Source organism: Cucumis sativus, chromosome 3, assembly GCF_000004075.3.
Source record: "Cucumis sativus cultivar 9930 chromosome 3, Cucumber_9930_V3, whole genome shotgun sequence".
Lineage (NCBI taxonomy): Eukaryota > Viridiplantae > Streptophyta > Magnoliopsida > Cucurbitales > Cucurbitaceae > Cucumis > Cucumis sativus.
In genome coordinates this window covers 26,417,462-26,435,405 of record NC_026657.2, presented here as the reverse complement: position 1 = coordinate 26,435,405, position 17,944 = coordinate 26,417,462, and the positions used below count along the sequence as shown (strand labels likewise).

Sequence of the window (17,944 nt, the reverse complement as noted above, 5' to 3'; positions counted from 1 at the left end):
CACAAACCCCTCTATATTTATCCATTTTCATTAAAGTGCAAACTAAGTAATTAAAAGAAATAACCCAAAGCAAAGCTTCAGCGTTTAAGAACGTTGCTTCCTCCCCCACTCTTCAATCTCACTTTCCACATTATTGCTCAATCTTCCAACCCACTCATCCTAATCCCACATCCACTCCTCTACTCTATTAAATCATTTTTTCTTAGTAATAGCCTTTCCCTTTTTTTTTTTTTAACTACTTTTAAAATATTTATACGATCTAAAATAAATTTAGATTTCATAAAACACACGTATTTTTTTTCGTAAATATTTTGGTTCATTTTATTATATTTGAAAATGCTCATATTTCTTTCTTATATATGATAATTTTATTGGATGGAAAGAAAATGTAATAGCTCAATTATATTTTTAAAATAGCTTATGAGTGAATCAATTTAGACTCTCTATCGAATTTAGTAATCTTAAAGAAGATGTTTCGTAGGAAATGGATAATGACCGTTTATTGATGCGCATAGTTTGGTTTTATTTTTTTTTTCACTTATTTAAAAGAATATATGTGATCATTTAATGTTGTATGTTGAATTAATGGTTTAGTTTATAAACTTTTAACCTAAAGCTTCCTTTTTTTTCCTGCCAATAGTTAAATGTTGGGTTATTTATCTCCCCTAAATTGTCCACTTTGTCGTTAATATAAAATTCATGGTTGGGTTATCGCTATTGATCGAACACATAAACCAATTTCAAACAAAAGAAATGTGGTTGACTCCTATCTAAATTTGGAAGACACAGAAAGTTCTTCATCAAAAGGGAGAATAATTCATCATCCATCAATTTTAGGGGGGTGGAGGCCCCCTCAACTCTACTTTAGTTTGATCCTTCTTCACCGTCTCCCTTGCTAACCACCACCAGAGTGCAAACCCTTTGAAGTAATCACCAACTCTGATCAATCAACCATTTTTTGCATAACAATCTCTCAATTCTGTCAACTGCTCTCCATTATCACAGAATGATAGGGAGAAGGAAAAAGTAGAGACAAAGAAATGTTGTGTTCATAAAGGACCAAGTGACACCAAATGGTAGGGAAACGAGAGAGAAACACCAAATGGATATATACTCGAGTGGTTTTCCTTTACTCCCCAACCCCACGAATAAAAAATAATTATGATGTAATTTCTTTTTTATAAATGAAATTATTTTATAAGTACTTCATGTCCACTGTATATGCTTCATGCAATTTAGCTATGAACTAACAAGACAATACAACAACTCATGCCAATCAACTCCAAATAATACTTCCATCTAAAATAATAAAAACATCACATATTGATATCAACCCTCCTGGGTTGGCGGAATCATAAAAAGGAGACAATTTTTAATATCAATACTCAATATCATATTGGTTTATGGTCATTCATTTACAACTATCGTTATAGATTTTAGCTAGACACAACCAAAATTGTTTGAATGGTAATCGATGATGTGTGATGGTAAAATCTTGAAAATTCTCAAACGCGTCTCACATAATTAATGATTAATGGTATGATTGAATTGATCACTCCCTCCTCCCACAATCAAATTACAAGCTTGAATTATAGTTTTGTTGCGAGGCTCATCATTCAATATGATTACAAAATATTGGTAAACTGTAACAATCATAATTAACTAGAGCTGATTACTCTTGATATTACCATTCATTCATTACATTTACATAGATGTGAGTAAATTTAAACTTAGTTCGAAATCATTTTTTAAAACTTAAAAAACGTATAATAAATCTCTAAACTTTTGATTTTGTAGGTAAAAGGTTCATAAACTTACAAAGTTGTACCGTAGCTAGGTTAACCTAATCTAATCTTTTTAATGCTAACTAATGTACTCGATACCCAATTGAATTTTAATATGGTTGTACAGAAATTGAGTCTTACATATCCAAGAGGACATAGGCTTCCAATTTAGTATATAATAGGTTCATAAATTTGTATTAAAAATAATGTTTAAGGTGAACCCACTTATACCAAAATGAAAAAGAAAAACTCATTTGGTATACAATAGGTTCTATAAGAAAATGTATTATATAGTAAGATCCAATAAATTGTTATTGCCTACCATTTTCTTTAAAGAAAGAAAAAAAAAAGATATTTTCGTCTTTCTCAACATGAATGCTCCAAATGGAGTCGATGGCCAATACTCTATTTTCATTTTCTATCACATCACCAACGGATATATGTGTACTATACCCCTATTGCCATTTATGCTTTAAACAATGCTTTGGATTTCTCTTCAACCCACTGCCTATTGTGTTCTATTTTATTTCTTTTCTCAAAGGTTGTTTATGTCTTCTAAATTATGAAACATTGCAAATTAATAGACTTGAAAGCTAAATGGAAATCCCACAGATTTCAAGATCCAAACAACTATGAGGTGAGTAAAATTTGATAGGGGATTGTTAAGATTCCACCAATCATTTGATTCTTTTGTTTTTAAAAACTACCCTTCTTTTCTCACCGTTTTCTATTTTTAATTTTTTTCACTAGATTTCAAAAACTAAAATAAACTCTTGAGAACTAAAATTTTTAGTTTTCAAAGTTTTGAAAAGACGTAATAAAATGTAACAATAAGATGATGCAAATATGTTAATATAGATTTCTTATTTTTAGTTCAACCACAGTTGGAATTAAACCTCCTACCGGTCAGAATGGTGGTCATTTTAATATCGATAGATATCTATAAGTGTATTGATGGACACTGATAGAAGTCGATCAATGTTTATTACTGATGGTGCAGTGATAAACACTAATGAAGTTTACCGGTATCTATTATTCATAAAATCTAAAATTTTGCTATATTTTATAAATACTTTGGTTCATTTTATTTGAAAATATTCCATAATTTTTAGAGATCTTATTACATTTTAATAAGAAACATTTTCAAATATAACAAAATGAATCAAAATATTTATAAATTATATGTATAAAAAAATAGAATCTAAAGTTATGTGTTATATATTTGGTAAATGTTTACGGAGTTTTGAAATTTATAATAATTATTTCACTTTGAATTTTCTCAACTGCCGTTAATACCACTTTATCTTTGAATTACCTTTTCTTTTGGAGGTTTTTTTTTTAACTTGTAGTGTAAATTTTTACATCCGTGTGTTCCTAAGCACAACCTTACTTGAACGAGGATTGTTCTATAAGGTGTACAACGATATCCTTAATTCATCTCGAACGTTAATATTTTTTCTTCCCCTACGTTTTTCCTCATATTAATTCTTTAACTTTTCCCCGACTTTTTTCTCACCTCTCTTCCCCCAAACTATCATCATTCTTTATAGTGTTTCGCCACTCTTGGACAAGCTCTCTTGCTACTATGGTAAGTGTTTATGATTTTTTTTGGGTAAATTTACATAAATATAACAAAAGTGCTATATATTTACGACTTGTATAATAATTTAAGAAAAGTCCATGACACCAATTTTTCAGTTCTTTTTCTTCTTCTTCTTTTTGGTTTATTATTCTCTTCTTCATATTTTTAATTTCTTTATACTATTACTCCTCCTTCTTCATATTTCGACTTCTTGTTTGCAATTTCTTCATTTCTTCTTCTAGAATTTCTTCCTTCTTTTTTTATTCTTGATACAAGATCTAAACGATAATGGTAAAAATCTAAACGATCGTGTACAAAATATCTAAACAATCAGTTGTCTATCCTAAATAGACAAGGATAAACCACTATCACTAATAGATTGTTTAGCTTTAGTACACGATCGTTTAGACTAAGTTCAAGATCATTTAGATTTGGTACAAGATCGTTTAGATTGGGTACAACTTACAAGAGGACAAGATCATTTAGGCTGGGTACAAGGTTACAAGATCGTTTAGACTGGGGTACAAGCATACAAGATCGTTTAGATTTGGTACAAGATCGATTAGACTGGGTGCAAGATCTTTAGACTAGGCATGCACATACAAGATCGTTAAACTAGGTACATGATCGTTTAGATTTGGTACAGGGGTATAAGATCATTTACATTGGGTACAAAATCATTCTTTCACGTGTGTGTGATCGATTAATGTATTTTTGTTATTTCACGTTGTGGGCTTTTTTCTTTTTCAAAATTGTTCTATACGGTGTAAATATTTTCGCGCTTTGTTTTCTTTGTGAAAACCTTTTTTTTTTATTAATGTTATAGATAATTTGGTCCTCTTAGTCTTATGTTGATGTTGGGTTGAGTTAGATTTTTTTTCCTTCTTTTGGTGAAACATTTAAATGTATAACTCTACTTGAAATCAAATTTATAATTGTTTGACATATGTTTTAGCATTTTTTTGTTACATTTTTTCATCTTGCAAACATCTCGCAACTTTCAAACTTCAAAATATCCAATTCCAAATCAATTATATACTTATTTTATGTGATTTAGGAAGCTTCTCTACACATATTTTAGGAAGTTTTTAACTAATATTTTTGCATCTCGCAAAGATCTTGCAACCTCTGAACTTTAAATGTTCACTCCCATATGAATTATATACTTATTTAATTTTATGTCATTTAGGGTGCTTCTACACATGTTTTAGAAGTTTTTAGCTACTGTCTTTTTATCTCGCAATCATCTCTCAATTTACAAACTTGTCAAATCTCATATCAATTATATACTTGTTTTATGTGATTCAGAGTGCTTACTTACATGTCTAGGGAGCTTTTCAAGTGGTAATAGATTGCATATGGCAACTTGAAATGTCTAACTTTAAATCGGTTTTCGCAAGAATTAAAAAGTTTTGTGTGTTTTAAGGGTGACACATGTTTGAATTTTAATGCCTTAAGTTAGTGTATGGGATGAGTGACCGAGAAAATTTGACATTCTATGGAATTGAGCATTCAAAGTTTTGAAGTTATGACATGTCAGCGAGATATTTGTGAGATAAAAACAATACTAGCTAAAACTTTGTAAGACGTGTAAAACAACCCTATAATACCTCTAAATCAGTTAAAAGAAGTATGAAATTGAATTGGATTGAAAATTTGTAGTTTCAAAGTTGCAAGATGTTTGTGAGATAAAAATAATACCTAAAGTGCTCCCTAAAACATGTGTAAAACTACCCAAAATTACATATAAATCAATTGCAACATAACAGAGTTGAATTAACATTAAGCATTTGTAGTTTTGAAGTTGCAAGATGTCTTTGAAATGTTTATTGCTTGGGTAATTATGTGACATGTGAGTTAGTCTTTTGATTGTGTATGCTCATGCAAGATTACAATAGATGTGGCGAAGAGCTCTAATGAAGTGGCTATATGGCGATTAGATAAAAGTATGCGTTAAAAAGTACAATCATATCCATTAGTTGTTAGTTCGAAAAATGTAATCATTAACGTACAAATTTTTCTCTCATTCGTCCAAGTGCAAGCGAAGATAGGTTTCCTGATAAGTCCAAGGTCGAACGAGAAGGTTAAGTTTCTATTTTACCTTATCACACTACTAAAACTATGTGGTATAAGTTAAAATACAGTGTGGTGTATACACAATATATTATCTATTCTATTCTATTATATATACATAGTGCTTCTGGCGATGCATTATGTATGGAAGCACTATGTATATGAATGATTGTAACCTGGAGAATGATTGTAAAAATGATTTCATGCGTTTCTATATGTTTTACGAAATAGTGTGTTTATCGATAAACTGATTTGTGCTGAAATTTATGATTTGTCAAAAAGAATATATCAAAGAGTATTGTGAAAAGGTTTTCATAAAATCTCACTAAGTCTTTTAGACTTACATTTTAAATTTTCATCTTTCAAGATCAGATGTTCAGACCAAGTAGAGAAGAAGATTGAAGGGACTTGCAACAAGTTGAGAAAGCTACTAAGCATTTAAAAGTTTTGATTAATGTCATTTATTTTTGTCATGGTGTTGTAATTGTATGTGCATGTACTAAAGGCATGTTATTAAATAAAAGCTTAAGTTGACTTTTGTTACATTATGTTTATCTTTATCACTTAGTAGTTTAAAGAAGTTAAGTTTGAGCTACGCAACAAGACCAGTTTTAAGCTAAATCGCATCCTATCTGCAGTACTTCCTACGTTCTGGTTGTTTTGCAGATCAGAGTGTGACACTCTATAAGTTCATTCCTCACCTCAACTATAACTCTTATTACCATTTATTTATTTAACTTTTTAATGTAGCTTTGCTTCTTATTTACTTTTGTGAGAGGCGGAATATTGGAGTTGTTATTTTAATTAAATTTAGAGAAAAATACTTTTTCTAAAATACTTTTTATTTATTTTTTTAAGGAAAATGTTTGAAAAGAAAAGGTTCCTTGATTTTTTTTTTTAACGTTTTAGCTCAGACCTTGCACACCCTCAAATTTTGAGTCGGGCAAGGTTTTCATTGCGAAAAAGTGAATACTTAGGTAAACTTAGAAAAATTTACAAAAGAAGTTTGAGATAAAGCTTACTCAACTAAGGTTATTAAGAAAAACCCTTTAAATATTTTTAAAATTTTGGAAAGAATCTCAGAGACGATCGCGACCTAGATTGTCCCCAAGATTGATAGAGAAAAGCAAAATAACGAGTTTTCTAAAATTGTGCTACTTTTGAAATATAAAATAAAAAAGGTGCTATTTCTTAAAATTTGCGAGGCAAGGCGTGTGAGTTGTGTTCACACTTGATGGAAGTAAAAAAAAAGCTACTCTTGTGTTCCTAATCTATCAAAGTGGTGGATGCTTGTGGCCGCTGGTCATAATCGGCCTGTTCATCGAAGTCGGAAGGGAAGATTGAGAAGCAGGGGGTTAAGGAGGACAATTTTAACGTTTCACAAATTATTTGTCCAATTTTTATTTTCTGTTTTTTTTTTTTTTTTGAAGAATGATCCAAACTTAAGACGACTTGAAATTATCTTATTTTTGGCGATTTCCCTTTATCTTTCCCTCACTTTCCTCCTTCAGCGGCCACAATTTTCCCGATAAACGAACACAACAGCCAACTATGGCTTCTTCGCTAATCGCTTCTCAATCTCTTCCCCTTCGCCGCCCCCTCCTCCCCCCAAACCTACGCCGCCCACCAACTTATCCGCTCCTCCTCCCTTTGTCCACCGTCAAATCTCCAAATCTCGGTCTTAGGGTTTTAGCTTCCTCATCCCCTTCTTCTTATTCACCAAAACTTTCCCATCAATCACAAGAAATCCCGATTTCATCGCTCCTTACCGGTCCAACCCGGATACTTGCTACCATTCTTTCTGTTTCCCTAGCATTTTCTACCGTAATTGTTCAACTGGTTCAGAATGTTTGGCCGATTTTGATTCCCCAGTGTCTCATAAATAATCCCTGTTCTGGGCTCGGTGCCTTACAGCCGGCCGGCTCTTTGTTCTTTGCTGCTGTACGGAATCGTACTGCTCTCAACACGCCTTTGACGGTAGTGGCTGTAGGTTTGGCTAAGTGGCTGGATATATACAGTGGGGTTTTGATGGTTAGGGTTTTACTGAGTTGGTTCCCCAACGTTCCTTGGGAGCGGCAGCCACTCTCTGCAATTCGTGATCTCTGTGATCCGTACTTGAACCTCTTCCGGAATATCATTCCTCCAATCTTCGATACGCTTGATGTTAGCCCACTTTTGGCTTTTGCGGTTCTGGGCGCACTAGGGGCAATTATGGGCAGCAGCACTCGTGTTTATTGAAGGAGGCTATGAGTGGATTTGGTTGGCTGGTTGGTTAGTGGCGGAATTTACGACGAGTAAGGTATAATTCAATTCATGGAAAGTTGGATTTGAGTTTAGATTTTTGGATACTTCGTATTTTAATACCATAATTTGGGTTTTTTATCCTTTCTTCAGGGGCTTTGAATTTGCGAGACATGATTGTAAATTTTAGTTAAAATTTGAATTTTGACCGCTTTTAATGGAAGCATCTGTTCGATGAGGTGATCGTTTATGCCATTTCATACCTGGAAAAGGCTGATATATTTATGTTTGTTTGTTAGCTATAAATTTTCATCTGATGTAGTACTTTTCAGCAGTTTTCCTACCCGACCTTTTGTTTACAGCTTGTGGAATGATTTAAAAGTTGGCCTGGTTACTCTATGTTTACTAAGTTGATGTTATATCAATCATATCTTGGCCTATACAAGGGTCGTAGTGAAGTTAGAGTCTGTTGGAAAGTGGATTTTCTAGTACTTAGAAAGTCATTTAAGCAAACCCTTCAATGAAGGTAGCTTATTTGGAATATTGTTGAAGTTTTCAAGTAATTAGAAAGTCAACCAGAATAAGTTCTTACACCCTTGTATTAGAAGCTAAAGCACACAAATTCTCAAATTGAATTATATCTCTAGGTGAAGGGACTGGCACAACAACTAACAAAATTACTAAATCTATTTTAGTAACCATTTTGTTTTTTGTTTTTAAAAAATAAGTTATACCTTGCCCATTCCATACAATGATTTGCATCATTCTTATGCGCTATTGTTGTGGAATGATTTGCATCATTCTTATGCGCTATTGTTGTGGAATGATTTGCATCATTCTTATGCGCTATTGTTGTATACAAGCAAGCTTTTAAAACTTTTTTTTTTAGTTTTCAAAATTTTGCTTTTTTTTTAAACCATTGGTAAAAGTTAGATGGAAGTGTAAGTAGTGTTATAGACTTAATTTTTAAATACAAAAGCAAAAGAAATACCAAAGGGAATCTATGTAATTTTCTTTTTGTTTATTTTCTATCAACGATTCTGTTTTATTTTCATGAATGAAATTATTGATCCCAACTGGAGACGAATATTACTTCCCGTCTTCAACTCTGTCACATAGGACTCAAATTGGGTTTACCAACCAGTACCCATGCAGATCAGATGCATCAGAATAGGTGTGTGAATTGATCAGTTATAGTTGATAGAGTTTTTAATTTGATCCGAAGCATATATGACATTCAAAGTCATCCCATTTTTCTCCCGAGAAAAGGGTTGACTGGTTTCTTCCAGAAAAACATATAGACATGGGATATGGCGCGATTGAATTACCTAATTTTATGATTTCTCTGAATGGACTAGTCTTTGTATGCCTATGCAGATAGATTATGGGATCATTTTTAGATGGTGAGAAGGTTAAAACTAAAAGTGCAGTCGCAAATCTTGTTTATGTGGATGCCAGTTCAACTATTATTCCACCTTCGAACGTATCTTGCATTTGAATATTATTGTATAACAGGTGGATTCTGGTTGTACCCCTATTGGCATGGAGAAATATTAGGATTTTTTAATGAGCTGTTGGTTGAAAATGTTGTATAGATATTATATATTTATACCTATGCTCTTCATCTTCAGGAATTGAAGTTGCATTTGAGATGTGATAAACTGTCTTTGTATTAGAAATATCTTTTCACTTGCTGTGGACAGGTGGAAGATTTGTGAAATAGACAGGATAAAAAATGAAACCTACCGGCTCTAGTTTTGCTTCCACGTGAATCTTTACCTTGTGGTGTAGATGGATGGGGGAAATAACCCAAAATAACAATGTAGTTGGAGAACGGACAGTATCTTGGAGTTGAGCTTGATTGATATGGAAATTGAAAATTCCTTTTCTTTTCTTCCATTTCTTCACGGCTTGGATTTGACGTAAATTTTCAATTGGGAAAGGAAGTGCTTGATGATTGTCTTGGATTTTGCTTGTACTGGTTTGTTTGGTGCATCGGAAGCAAGTAAGATGTGACAGACCACCACATAGACACAACACACACTTTCTTATTCGGAATCCTGATTTCTAACAATGCCTTGAATTCGACTTACTTCCCACTGTCTATTAATTAGAATGGAATTTTGTTTGGACTTGATTTTTTTTTATTAGTTAGGGAGTGTTTGGGGGCAACAAGTAGTAAATTTATAGTAAAAGGAGTCAATCAAGCACGAAATTCGTATTATTTAAGCGTGGGCTCACAAACTTCTTAGATCCATATGTAGAGAAGGGTTTTTAGAGTTGGATTTGGTATAATGATTTTCTCCACTGAGACTAGTGACTATTGTTAATGACCACCCATTGGTGACAATTGCTGGTGACAAGTTGCCTAGTTCTCAAGCTTGAATCATAGAGTTCATTGTTGGTTGTTGGTGGTTACTATTTCTACTACTTGATTTGATTGGCTTCAATTGCTGTTCACTGATCTCTAGTCTTAGGAGTCACTAGCAGTGACCAACAACCTCTAACAATGTTTATAACCAACTTTCAAACATTTAACGAAATCAGTAGTATATGTTGTTTAATATTCGTTAATTTAACATTCATAAAGCTTTTTTTTTTTTTTCTGCATATTGCAAATCATACAAAAATATGTAATTGAACAAAAGAGTTTTTTTAATTATAAAAGTTTTCCTTGGTCAAATGTTGAAATGAAATTATAATCTTAAAAAAATGTCTTTTTGAACAAGCCGAATGTAAAACAATTTGTGTTTGTGTGTTGTTTCTTAGAGAGCAAGAAGAGTGGTGTTGTTGAAGATGATCAAGAAGACAATGAAAAAACAAATAGAAAGGGGACAGGTGCTCCAAAACCCAAAGCATATGGTGAGGTGTAAGAAAAGTAGAATATTTAAGTGTCCACCTTGCAATCTTCGAGGAACTTCCCCTCCCACCAGAAGCTAAAACCCCCCCCCATCTTGGCCTTCCTTTTTTACCCATAAACATAATTAGAAAAATCAACGGACAACAATGGAAATGGAGAAGAAGAAGGTGAAATTAGTATTAAGGATGCTGCTGTTACTGCTGCTTGTTCTTGTTGGTATTGTGAAGGCTAATGAAGAAGCAGCAAATAACATATATTCAGAAACATCAACACCAAATCCTCCAAACTCCTATTGGGAAGAAGTTCGAAAGGTGGTGAATAAAGCCTACACCTATCTGTTTCCTCCAAAAATAGAGTAAGTAATCTCCATTAATTTGGTTCCTGAACTCATTAATTAGTTACTAATAAAGGGGTTTGGGTTTTAGTTTCCGACCAGGAAAGGCTGTAGAAGATGATTCTGGAGTGAGTGTGAAGAATGGGAATGTTAATGTGAAGGAAGCTGTTACAAAGAGCTTCGAAAAGACGAAAGAAATGGTGGAGGATTCCGCTAAAGCTGCCGCCCAAACGCTTCAAAAACCACCACCCCATTCCGAACTCTAGGAATACCAATTCCATCCCTTCCTCTTTCTTCTATAATTCTTGTAATGTCTTCTTGTTATTTGTTTGTTTTTGGTGAATGATGAATTATATGCTCTACAAGATTTAGATGTTTAAGGATGGGAATATGGAACTCTGCCACCTTGGGCTCCCATTTTAACCCATACATCATTCTCTCTCCATATATTTTAGTGTTTTTTTTTTCCTTTGGTCCTAAATAAATAGGGTTTAATTACACCATTAACCATTATCCAAGTTTATCTATCTTTACACAAAACTTTGTCCCAATTTATTTATTAAGCTTTTTTAGCTCTTTTTACTGTTCACTTATATTTTTATAAACATATATTATATCTCTATATCATGAACAATTTTTCAAAATCAGAATGTTTCTCATAATTTGGAAGTTGTGCACGGTAAACGAACATAATAATCGACGAGACGCTTCTTTAAGGAGTATGATCTATTAAGAAATAAGGTTTGTCTTATATGTCAATTGTCAAATGTTGGGAGAAATGATCTATTAAGAAATAGATTGATATTAACAAAGGGATTATACCTCGTTACAATAATACACATGGTATACTATAATAATATTTGAACTTAGAAGCAAGTTAAATGATATAACTAAGGCTCAGAAATGGAAAGAATAAATTATAAAAACCTCAGGAAGTGTTGAGATTCAAAAGTTAGTCAATGTTGCATAACTCAACCTACTAAACAAAGTTGAAGCTTATTTACGTGAGATTTGAATAGCACGTAGTTGACATACAATTAATTACGTTGAAGTTGACCACGATCCATGTTGTAATCGTTGCAAAAGATGTACTATAAATAATCATGTATGTTGACGTGCATGAGTGCACATATCCTATACAAGATTTTGTTGTAAAATTTAAATGGTATATAGTAGATGAATAAGGTTGGGTATTTTATCCTGATGAATGTCAGAAACAGTGTAATCTAAATTAATATGTGGACATATAAGAGTAGGGGCACTCTATGCAATGATTTTGTATAAAATTGGACCATAAAATAATTGTCCTCTCTAACTCGATCGATTGAAGAGATTAATATTTATTTCCAAGATAAAAGTATGTAATTGACGTTAATTCTGAAGAACCATGGTTTAAGTGATATAGATGGTGTGTCCTCATTTGAGTGTATAATAAAAGTATCGTGATAACTTTAAACTAAGAGATGAGATGAGGGATAGCTAGAAGGTGATAGGCGACAAAAGGGAACAAATCAAGCCAAGCAATTTTTATTTGAACTAAGCATGTGAAGGAGTAAAAATATAAGTGTCATAACATGCTCATTTAACTCATGCTAAGTAGGAGGTGTAGGATGACTAAGAAGGATGTCTCAATGATGAGCCATGCAAGCATGAGGTGGAAAGTGTGAGTAGGAGGTATCATCGTCAAGGTATGCAAGGAGCTCCATAAATAAGAAACTTTGGAGGAGTGTTTCAAAACCACTCATGTCATTTGCTTAATTTCAGTTGCAAAATCTCATAAAATTAGTTTGTTAGGTAAGGTTACCAGACCAAAACAAGTTGAGAAAAAAGGTCAACGTTGGAGCTAAACTATGAAAGGTTGTTTCTTGAGTAACTTTAAGCAGTACTGAGTTTTTGGAGGCTACAAAACACATAACTGGATTTTGAAGCTGCAATTTGGAGGTATGACACTTAAGACAATTCTAAACAACTTTCTAGAATGAAGTTTTATCATTTGAGTTATTAACGTCTAAAGCCCAAAGTGGCCGAGCACCAAAGTGGAGCTGCGCACAATGGATATTAGAGTTTCGAGGGGCATGTCATGCATGTGGCAAGCAACACATGCAACATGTATTGCAAGGGGCGAGCAATGCACGTGGCCACCAAGCACGTGACACCTAGCACACGACAATGCACGTGTGCAAGGTTAGCATGCAGCTCACCTAATAGAATCAATCCCTAGCAAAATTCTTCTTTTTTCTTCAGATTAAAATAGTGTCTGGTGGAAAATTCCCCTTTAAAAATTCCTCTAAACATTTTCCAGTTAGATCTTTCTTTATTGGTCAATTCCTACTTGACCATCTTCCACTACTCTTTCGCTTCCTTCTGTAACATTAGTTGAACTAATTTCACTTTTTGGTTCTTGGAACATCTAGTAGCCTAAAAACAACCACTCAGTCTATTAATCCATTTATCGGCATCAATAGGACTAGTAGAGCCCTTGAACTTGTAAATTCCCAAGGCTTTCAGTCCTTTATTTAAGAATTTTGTCCTAAGATCCATTGTTTTGTGCTAATTTTGTGTTATATGCGAGTGCAATAAATTTCAAATATTAAAAGTTGAGCTTAACATTTTAGGAAATAAATTTTACTTATAAAGCTTCAGATAAGATTGTGTCTCATATAAGATTGTGTCTCATGTGTTGCTTGCATATGTCGGTTGTCAATCTGCATGTGACTCATTACTTAAGACTTATCTTTATATTTCTTTTCATTCCCTAGTAACAAACCTTTTATAGTTCCCATGGAGTAAATTGCTCTGATACTAAATTGTCACACCATTTCTAGGATCACCTACTCTTGATCTGAGAGACGACGTAAAGTCAATCGATATCATATTTTGCCTCAACTATACCTGCTGACCCTAACCTTTTAATCCTTACTTAAAAACTCAGCGGAAGCATAAACTTATCTTGTACGAAAAGAAAGCTACAATTCAAGTGTAGCTCATCTTATTTACAAACTTTTAGAAAACAAGGTACTTACAAAGGTTTGGACAAAAATTCAGACTTCTAACACAATTAGTTTCCATTGCCCCCGACAATGTTTTTTACATATAACAACTTTACAAAATTATCCTAACAGACTAGTCGGCATGGCAGCTATAAGCTCGGCTCGGGGCAAAATGATTCCTACCTAAAAAGTGTGAAAACATTTAAAATAATCTGGTAAAAACGTCAAGTTACTGATGTTTTCAAAAACACAATTATCATACTTAATGCTTAACTTTAAACAAAGAAATCATTGTAAACATGACATAGCAAAGTTTTAGAAACTCTTCATAAGTTCCTCAAATATCCATAAAATACTTTAAGCTCTATAGCATACCAGTTTCCTACTATGCATTAATAATTTAACTTCGTTTAGATCAGGTCGTCGAATACTTCATCTTCGTTCCTCCTTCTTAGCTCGATTGCAGACGTAACTGGAATTTCAGGTTCCCTAATGGGTGTTGTGTAGTCTTCGATTCAGGTCTATCGAAGCAAAGGGTTTCGACAGGTTTGGGTTTGGTCGTCCCTTGCTTCACAAAGGCCTCAAGTCTAGCACTTTTTGAAGCATGGATGCAAGGTTTCTCAAAGGGTTGGCAATGGGGGGGAGGGGGGGTAGTTGTGGGTCTTTTGGGTGTTGGGTTAGATGATGAAGCCCTTTGCTTCTTCCTTATTAGAGTTGGGTTTTGGTGAAGGCAAGAGTCGGTTTTCTTTGGTCGACGATTGTAGAGTTCTGAGAATTGAAGAAAGAAGGGAGATTTGAGTTAAAGAAGAAAGAAGGTTGAAGATGAGAGCAAGAACACAAGAGAGAATTCTTATTAGGATGCCTGAAAATTTTGAACACAAATGAATTGAAACGACGAAAGTAATTGCCTATTTATAAGCGAAACACACGGACGAAAGACATCATGATGCCTCTGGCAGCATTAAATGAGACATAGCAACTGACCCTTTCAATTCTTGAACGAGCAGAAACTCTTTGATTTTCTTCATGCGATTACGCATTCTCTAACGCCTTACTGGGTTGGAAATAGAAATTTCATGTCTTAACGCCTAGGGGTATATCATGAACTCAATTTTCAAAACGCATCCTAAAACTTAGGCATTGCTCTCTTCATTTGTTACTGAATTAAGCACAAAATAATCTAAGCTAGAAAATGATAAAGGAAATGGATGAAGGAAAGCAGTAAAGAAAGTAATAAAGAAATCAGTAAAAGAAAGTGAGTAAAAGATGCACAAAAATGTTACACTTGTGCTTAAAAATGTTCATGAATATTTACAAAAGCATCAATAGCTCAAGAAAATTTGTAAGGGCGATTTATTGTAAATTAAATTTAAGTAACGACCCAACTCTCCTACTAAGCTGAAGTCATTATCATTTAAATAAATACATGCTTTTTATTTTTAAAAACATTAGTTTGGGGTCACAAATGTAAATAATAAACATAAGTTTCTAAAAAAAATTTAAATATAAATTAAGTCTAAATGTAGTAGGAAACTGAAACTATTCTCTATGGCGAACCGCGGTCACTTGTTGTCATTCATCAGTTTGCCTTTAACAGATCAAAATAAAACATTAAAAGAATGAGTATAAATTTATTTTCAGTAAGAAACCCACTTTTAGTTCCGCTATGTGTCGGTTAACATCCCGTTAAAGTCTTATAATAAAGTACCTCATTCTATTGTGCTTCCGCATGCATGCTATCCAATGGTCCCGTAGGGATACATCTGGGCTCTCAATGATCCCGAAGGAATCACCCCAAAGGAAAGTCGGGTTGTATGTGACCCTGTCGAATCACACATCAAACTAGCCATACAGGCATACGTAGGTGGTGATCCCAAGGGACACCCATATGGTACGACTCTAACAGATAGAATTAACAAAACACTATAGCCTATACATATATATCATATATCATCAATATCACAACTCAGTCATATATAACTCAAACATAGCACATTTAATCATCAAAATATCGCAACTCAGTCATATATAACTCAAACATAGCACATTTAATCATAACATGCCTCATTCATACTGTAATTCAATTATAATATAGTTATGGAAGTAACCATTTGCCAAGTTGTAGTTGATTGGATGGATCTTATTGCTTTTAGAATTTCACTTGGAGATAGACCACAAATGTACTAAGAACCAAGTGGTTTCACTTGGAGATTATAGACCGCAAAGGTACTAAGAACGTAACCAAGTGGCGAATCACCTATCACATCTTAGCAATACTACTTTTCAACTCGAGAAGAAGGATATTGATCAGGATTGCTTTCCTTATTAGCATCTATTCCACGTTGAAGAGAAGGAAATAAATTTTGAAAAAATAAAATTATGAAATAAATCATTTTAGAGAAAATACAGATTTTAGAATAAATGTTTATTTGGTGTTTAATGAGAAATTTCTCAAAATATATTTTTCTCTCTTTTTTTTGTTTCTTTTTACCATCTATTTTTTACTCGTTGTTTTTTTTTCTTTTTTTTAATATTTTGAATATTTTTTAAATGTGTGTTCATATACATTTAAATATAGAGATTTGTTTAAATATAGAGATTTGCAAATGTTTCTCTATAGAGATTTGTTTAAATATAGAGATTTGCAAATGTTTCTCTATAGAGATTTGTTTAAATATAGAGATTTGCAAATGTTTCTCTTTCAACCAAATCCACTTCTCAACAACTGTGAAAAAAATCATAAAAACGTTAATGAAAAATATTTTTTAAATGTGTGTTCATATACATTGAAATGAAAATGAATTAAGAACATTATTTATCTTATTTATATTTTGTTGTGGAAATTAATTATTAAGAAAATTATTTATCTTATTTATATTTTATTATGGAAATCAATTAATTTTTTTTATATAGTTAGGTATTTACATTTTAAGATATTTGTGTTTTTAAAATTGAATGGTCTAACAAAATTAATATTTAGTTTCAAGTATTTAAAAATTTAGTAATTTCAAAATATCGTACAATTAATTTTCAAAATATTTTAGGAAAAAATTAAAATATGTATATTTTATTATGAAATTAATTTTTAATAGTTTTTATGGTTATTTAACAACATATAAAACATTATTAGTATAAGACAAACCAAATAAATTTTGGCATATAAACGTTTATAGATAGATCAAATCAAACATAAAAGTGTTTAGATTTTAAACTGATTTTACACAAAAAAAAAAAATTGTTTTTTTGAAAATGTATTTTAAAAAGACATTTTTTTCAAAAGGCAATCCTTGTTAGTCCTAACATAAACAAGATTAAAAATAATAATTTAGTGACTATCAACCTACGGTTTAATTGAGTGGAAAAATGGCTAAAGTCCTCCAACAAAATTGTCAACTCACCTCCAAGGCAACAATTAATTCAACTTTTGTTTGCGAATGTATCTCAAACCAAAACTTAATATTTGATGGGTATGTCTAAACCCAAAAAAAAAAAAAAAAAACCAACAGTAAGCAATCTGCTCAACTTGGCTGACTGCAAGAAAGCGGCTTGGAAACGGCTCAAGAAAGAGGGGTCGACACGGAGAAAGAACGCGGCTCGGACTAAGGCGCGCGCGAGAGGAGGCTCAGCTTGAACGCGCGTGGCTCACCCGGCTCGGATGAAGTCGCGCGTGAGAGGAGCTCGACTTGGACGCGCGCGGCTCGAGTAGTCGCGCGTGAGAGGAGCTCGACTTGGACGCGCGCGGCTCGAGTAGTCGCGCGTGAGAGAAGGCTCGACTTGGACGCGCGCGGCTCGAGTAGTCGCGCGTGAGAGAAGGCTCGACTTGGACGCGCGCGGATCGAGTAGTCGCGCGTGAGAGAAGGCTCGGCTTGGACGCGCGCGGATCGAGTAGTCGCGCGTGAGAGAAGGCTCGGCTTGGACGCGCGCGGATCGAGTAGTCGCGCGTGAGAGAAGGCTCGGCTTGGACGCGCGCGGCTCGCGAAGTAAAGAATGGCTCGGCTTCACGAGAAGGGCAGCTCGAATTGATTGCTCGCGTGCGGCTCGAAGTATGCAGGCGCGCCGCTTGCGAAGGGGAGGGTGGGT

General features: G+C 33.6%; 2 protein-coding genes across 3 annotated transcripts; both read left to right on the top strand.

Moving 5' to 3' along the window:
- Positions 1–6,756: 6,756 nt before the first annotated feature.
- Positions 6,757–9,572, top strand: LOC101222332 (ylmG homolog protein 1-2, chloroplastic). Of its 2 annotated transcripts, none has more exons than XM_011653404.2 (2): positions 6,757–7,738; positions 9,058–9,572. In XM_011653404.2, exon 1 carries the CDS (start codon positions 6,991–6,993, stop codon positions 7,675–7,677), a length of 687 nt encoding a protein of 228 aa, XP_011651706.1. In that variant the 5' UTR covers positions 6,757–6,990; the 3' UTR covers positions 7,678–7,738; positions 9,058–9,572. The 2 variants fall into 2 exon arrangements, with proteins under 2 accessions (XP_011651706.1, XP_004144422.1); XM_004144374.3 differs by lacking the exon at positions 9,058–9,572 and adding an exon at positions 7,834–8,357 and having other exon boundaries at positions 6,802–7,738.
- Positions 9,573–10,686: 1,114 nt separating this feature from the next.
- Positions 10,687–11,140, top strand: LOC101222094. Its single transcript, XM_031881713.1, has 2 exons — positions 10,687–10,895; positions 10,966–11,140. The coding sequence occupies exons 1-2, from the start codon at positions 10,687–10,689 to the stop codon at positions 11,138–11,140; spliced, it is 384 nt and encodes a 127-aa protein (XP_031737573.1).
- The last annotated feature ends 6,804 nt before the right edge of the window (positions 11,141–17,944 follow it).

Excerpts from the sequence above, each read along its gene's own strand:
- LOC101222332 (XM_011653404.2), top strand. The coding sequence starts at position 6,991 with ATGGCTTCTTCGCTAATCGCTTCTCAATCTCTTCCCCTTCGCCGCCCC.
- LOC101222094 (XM_031881713.1), top strand. The coding sequence starts at position 10,687 with ATGGAAATGGAGAAGAAGAAGGTGAAATTAGTATTAAGGATGCTGCTG. Across the intron at positions 10,896-10,965 it reads CTGTTTCCTCCAAAAATAGA|TTTCCGACCAGGAAAGGCTG; the intron begins GTAAGTAATCTC and ends TTTGGGTTTTAG.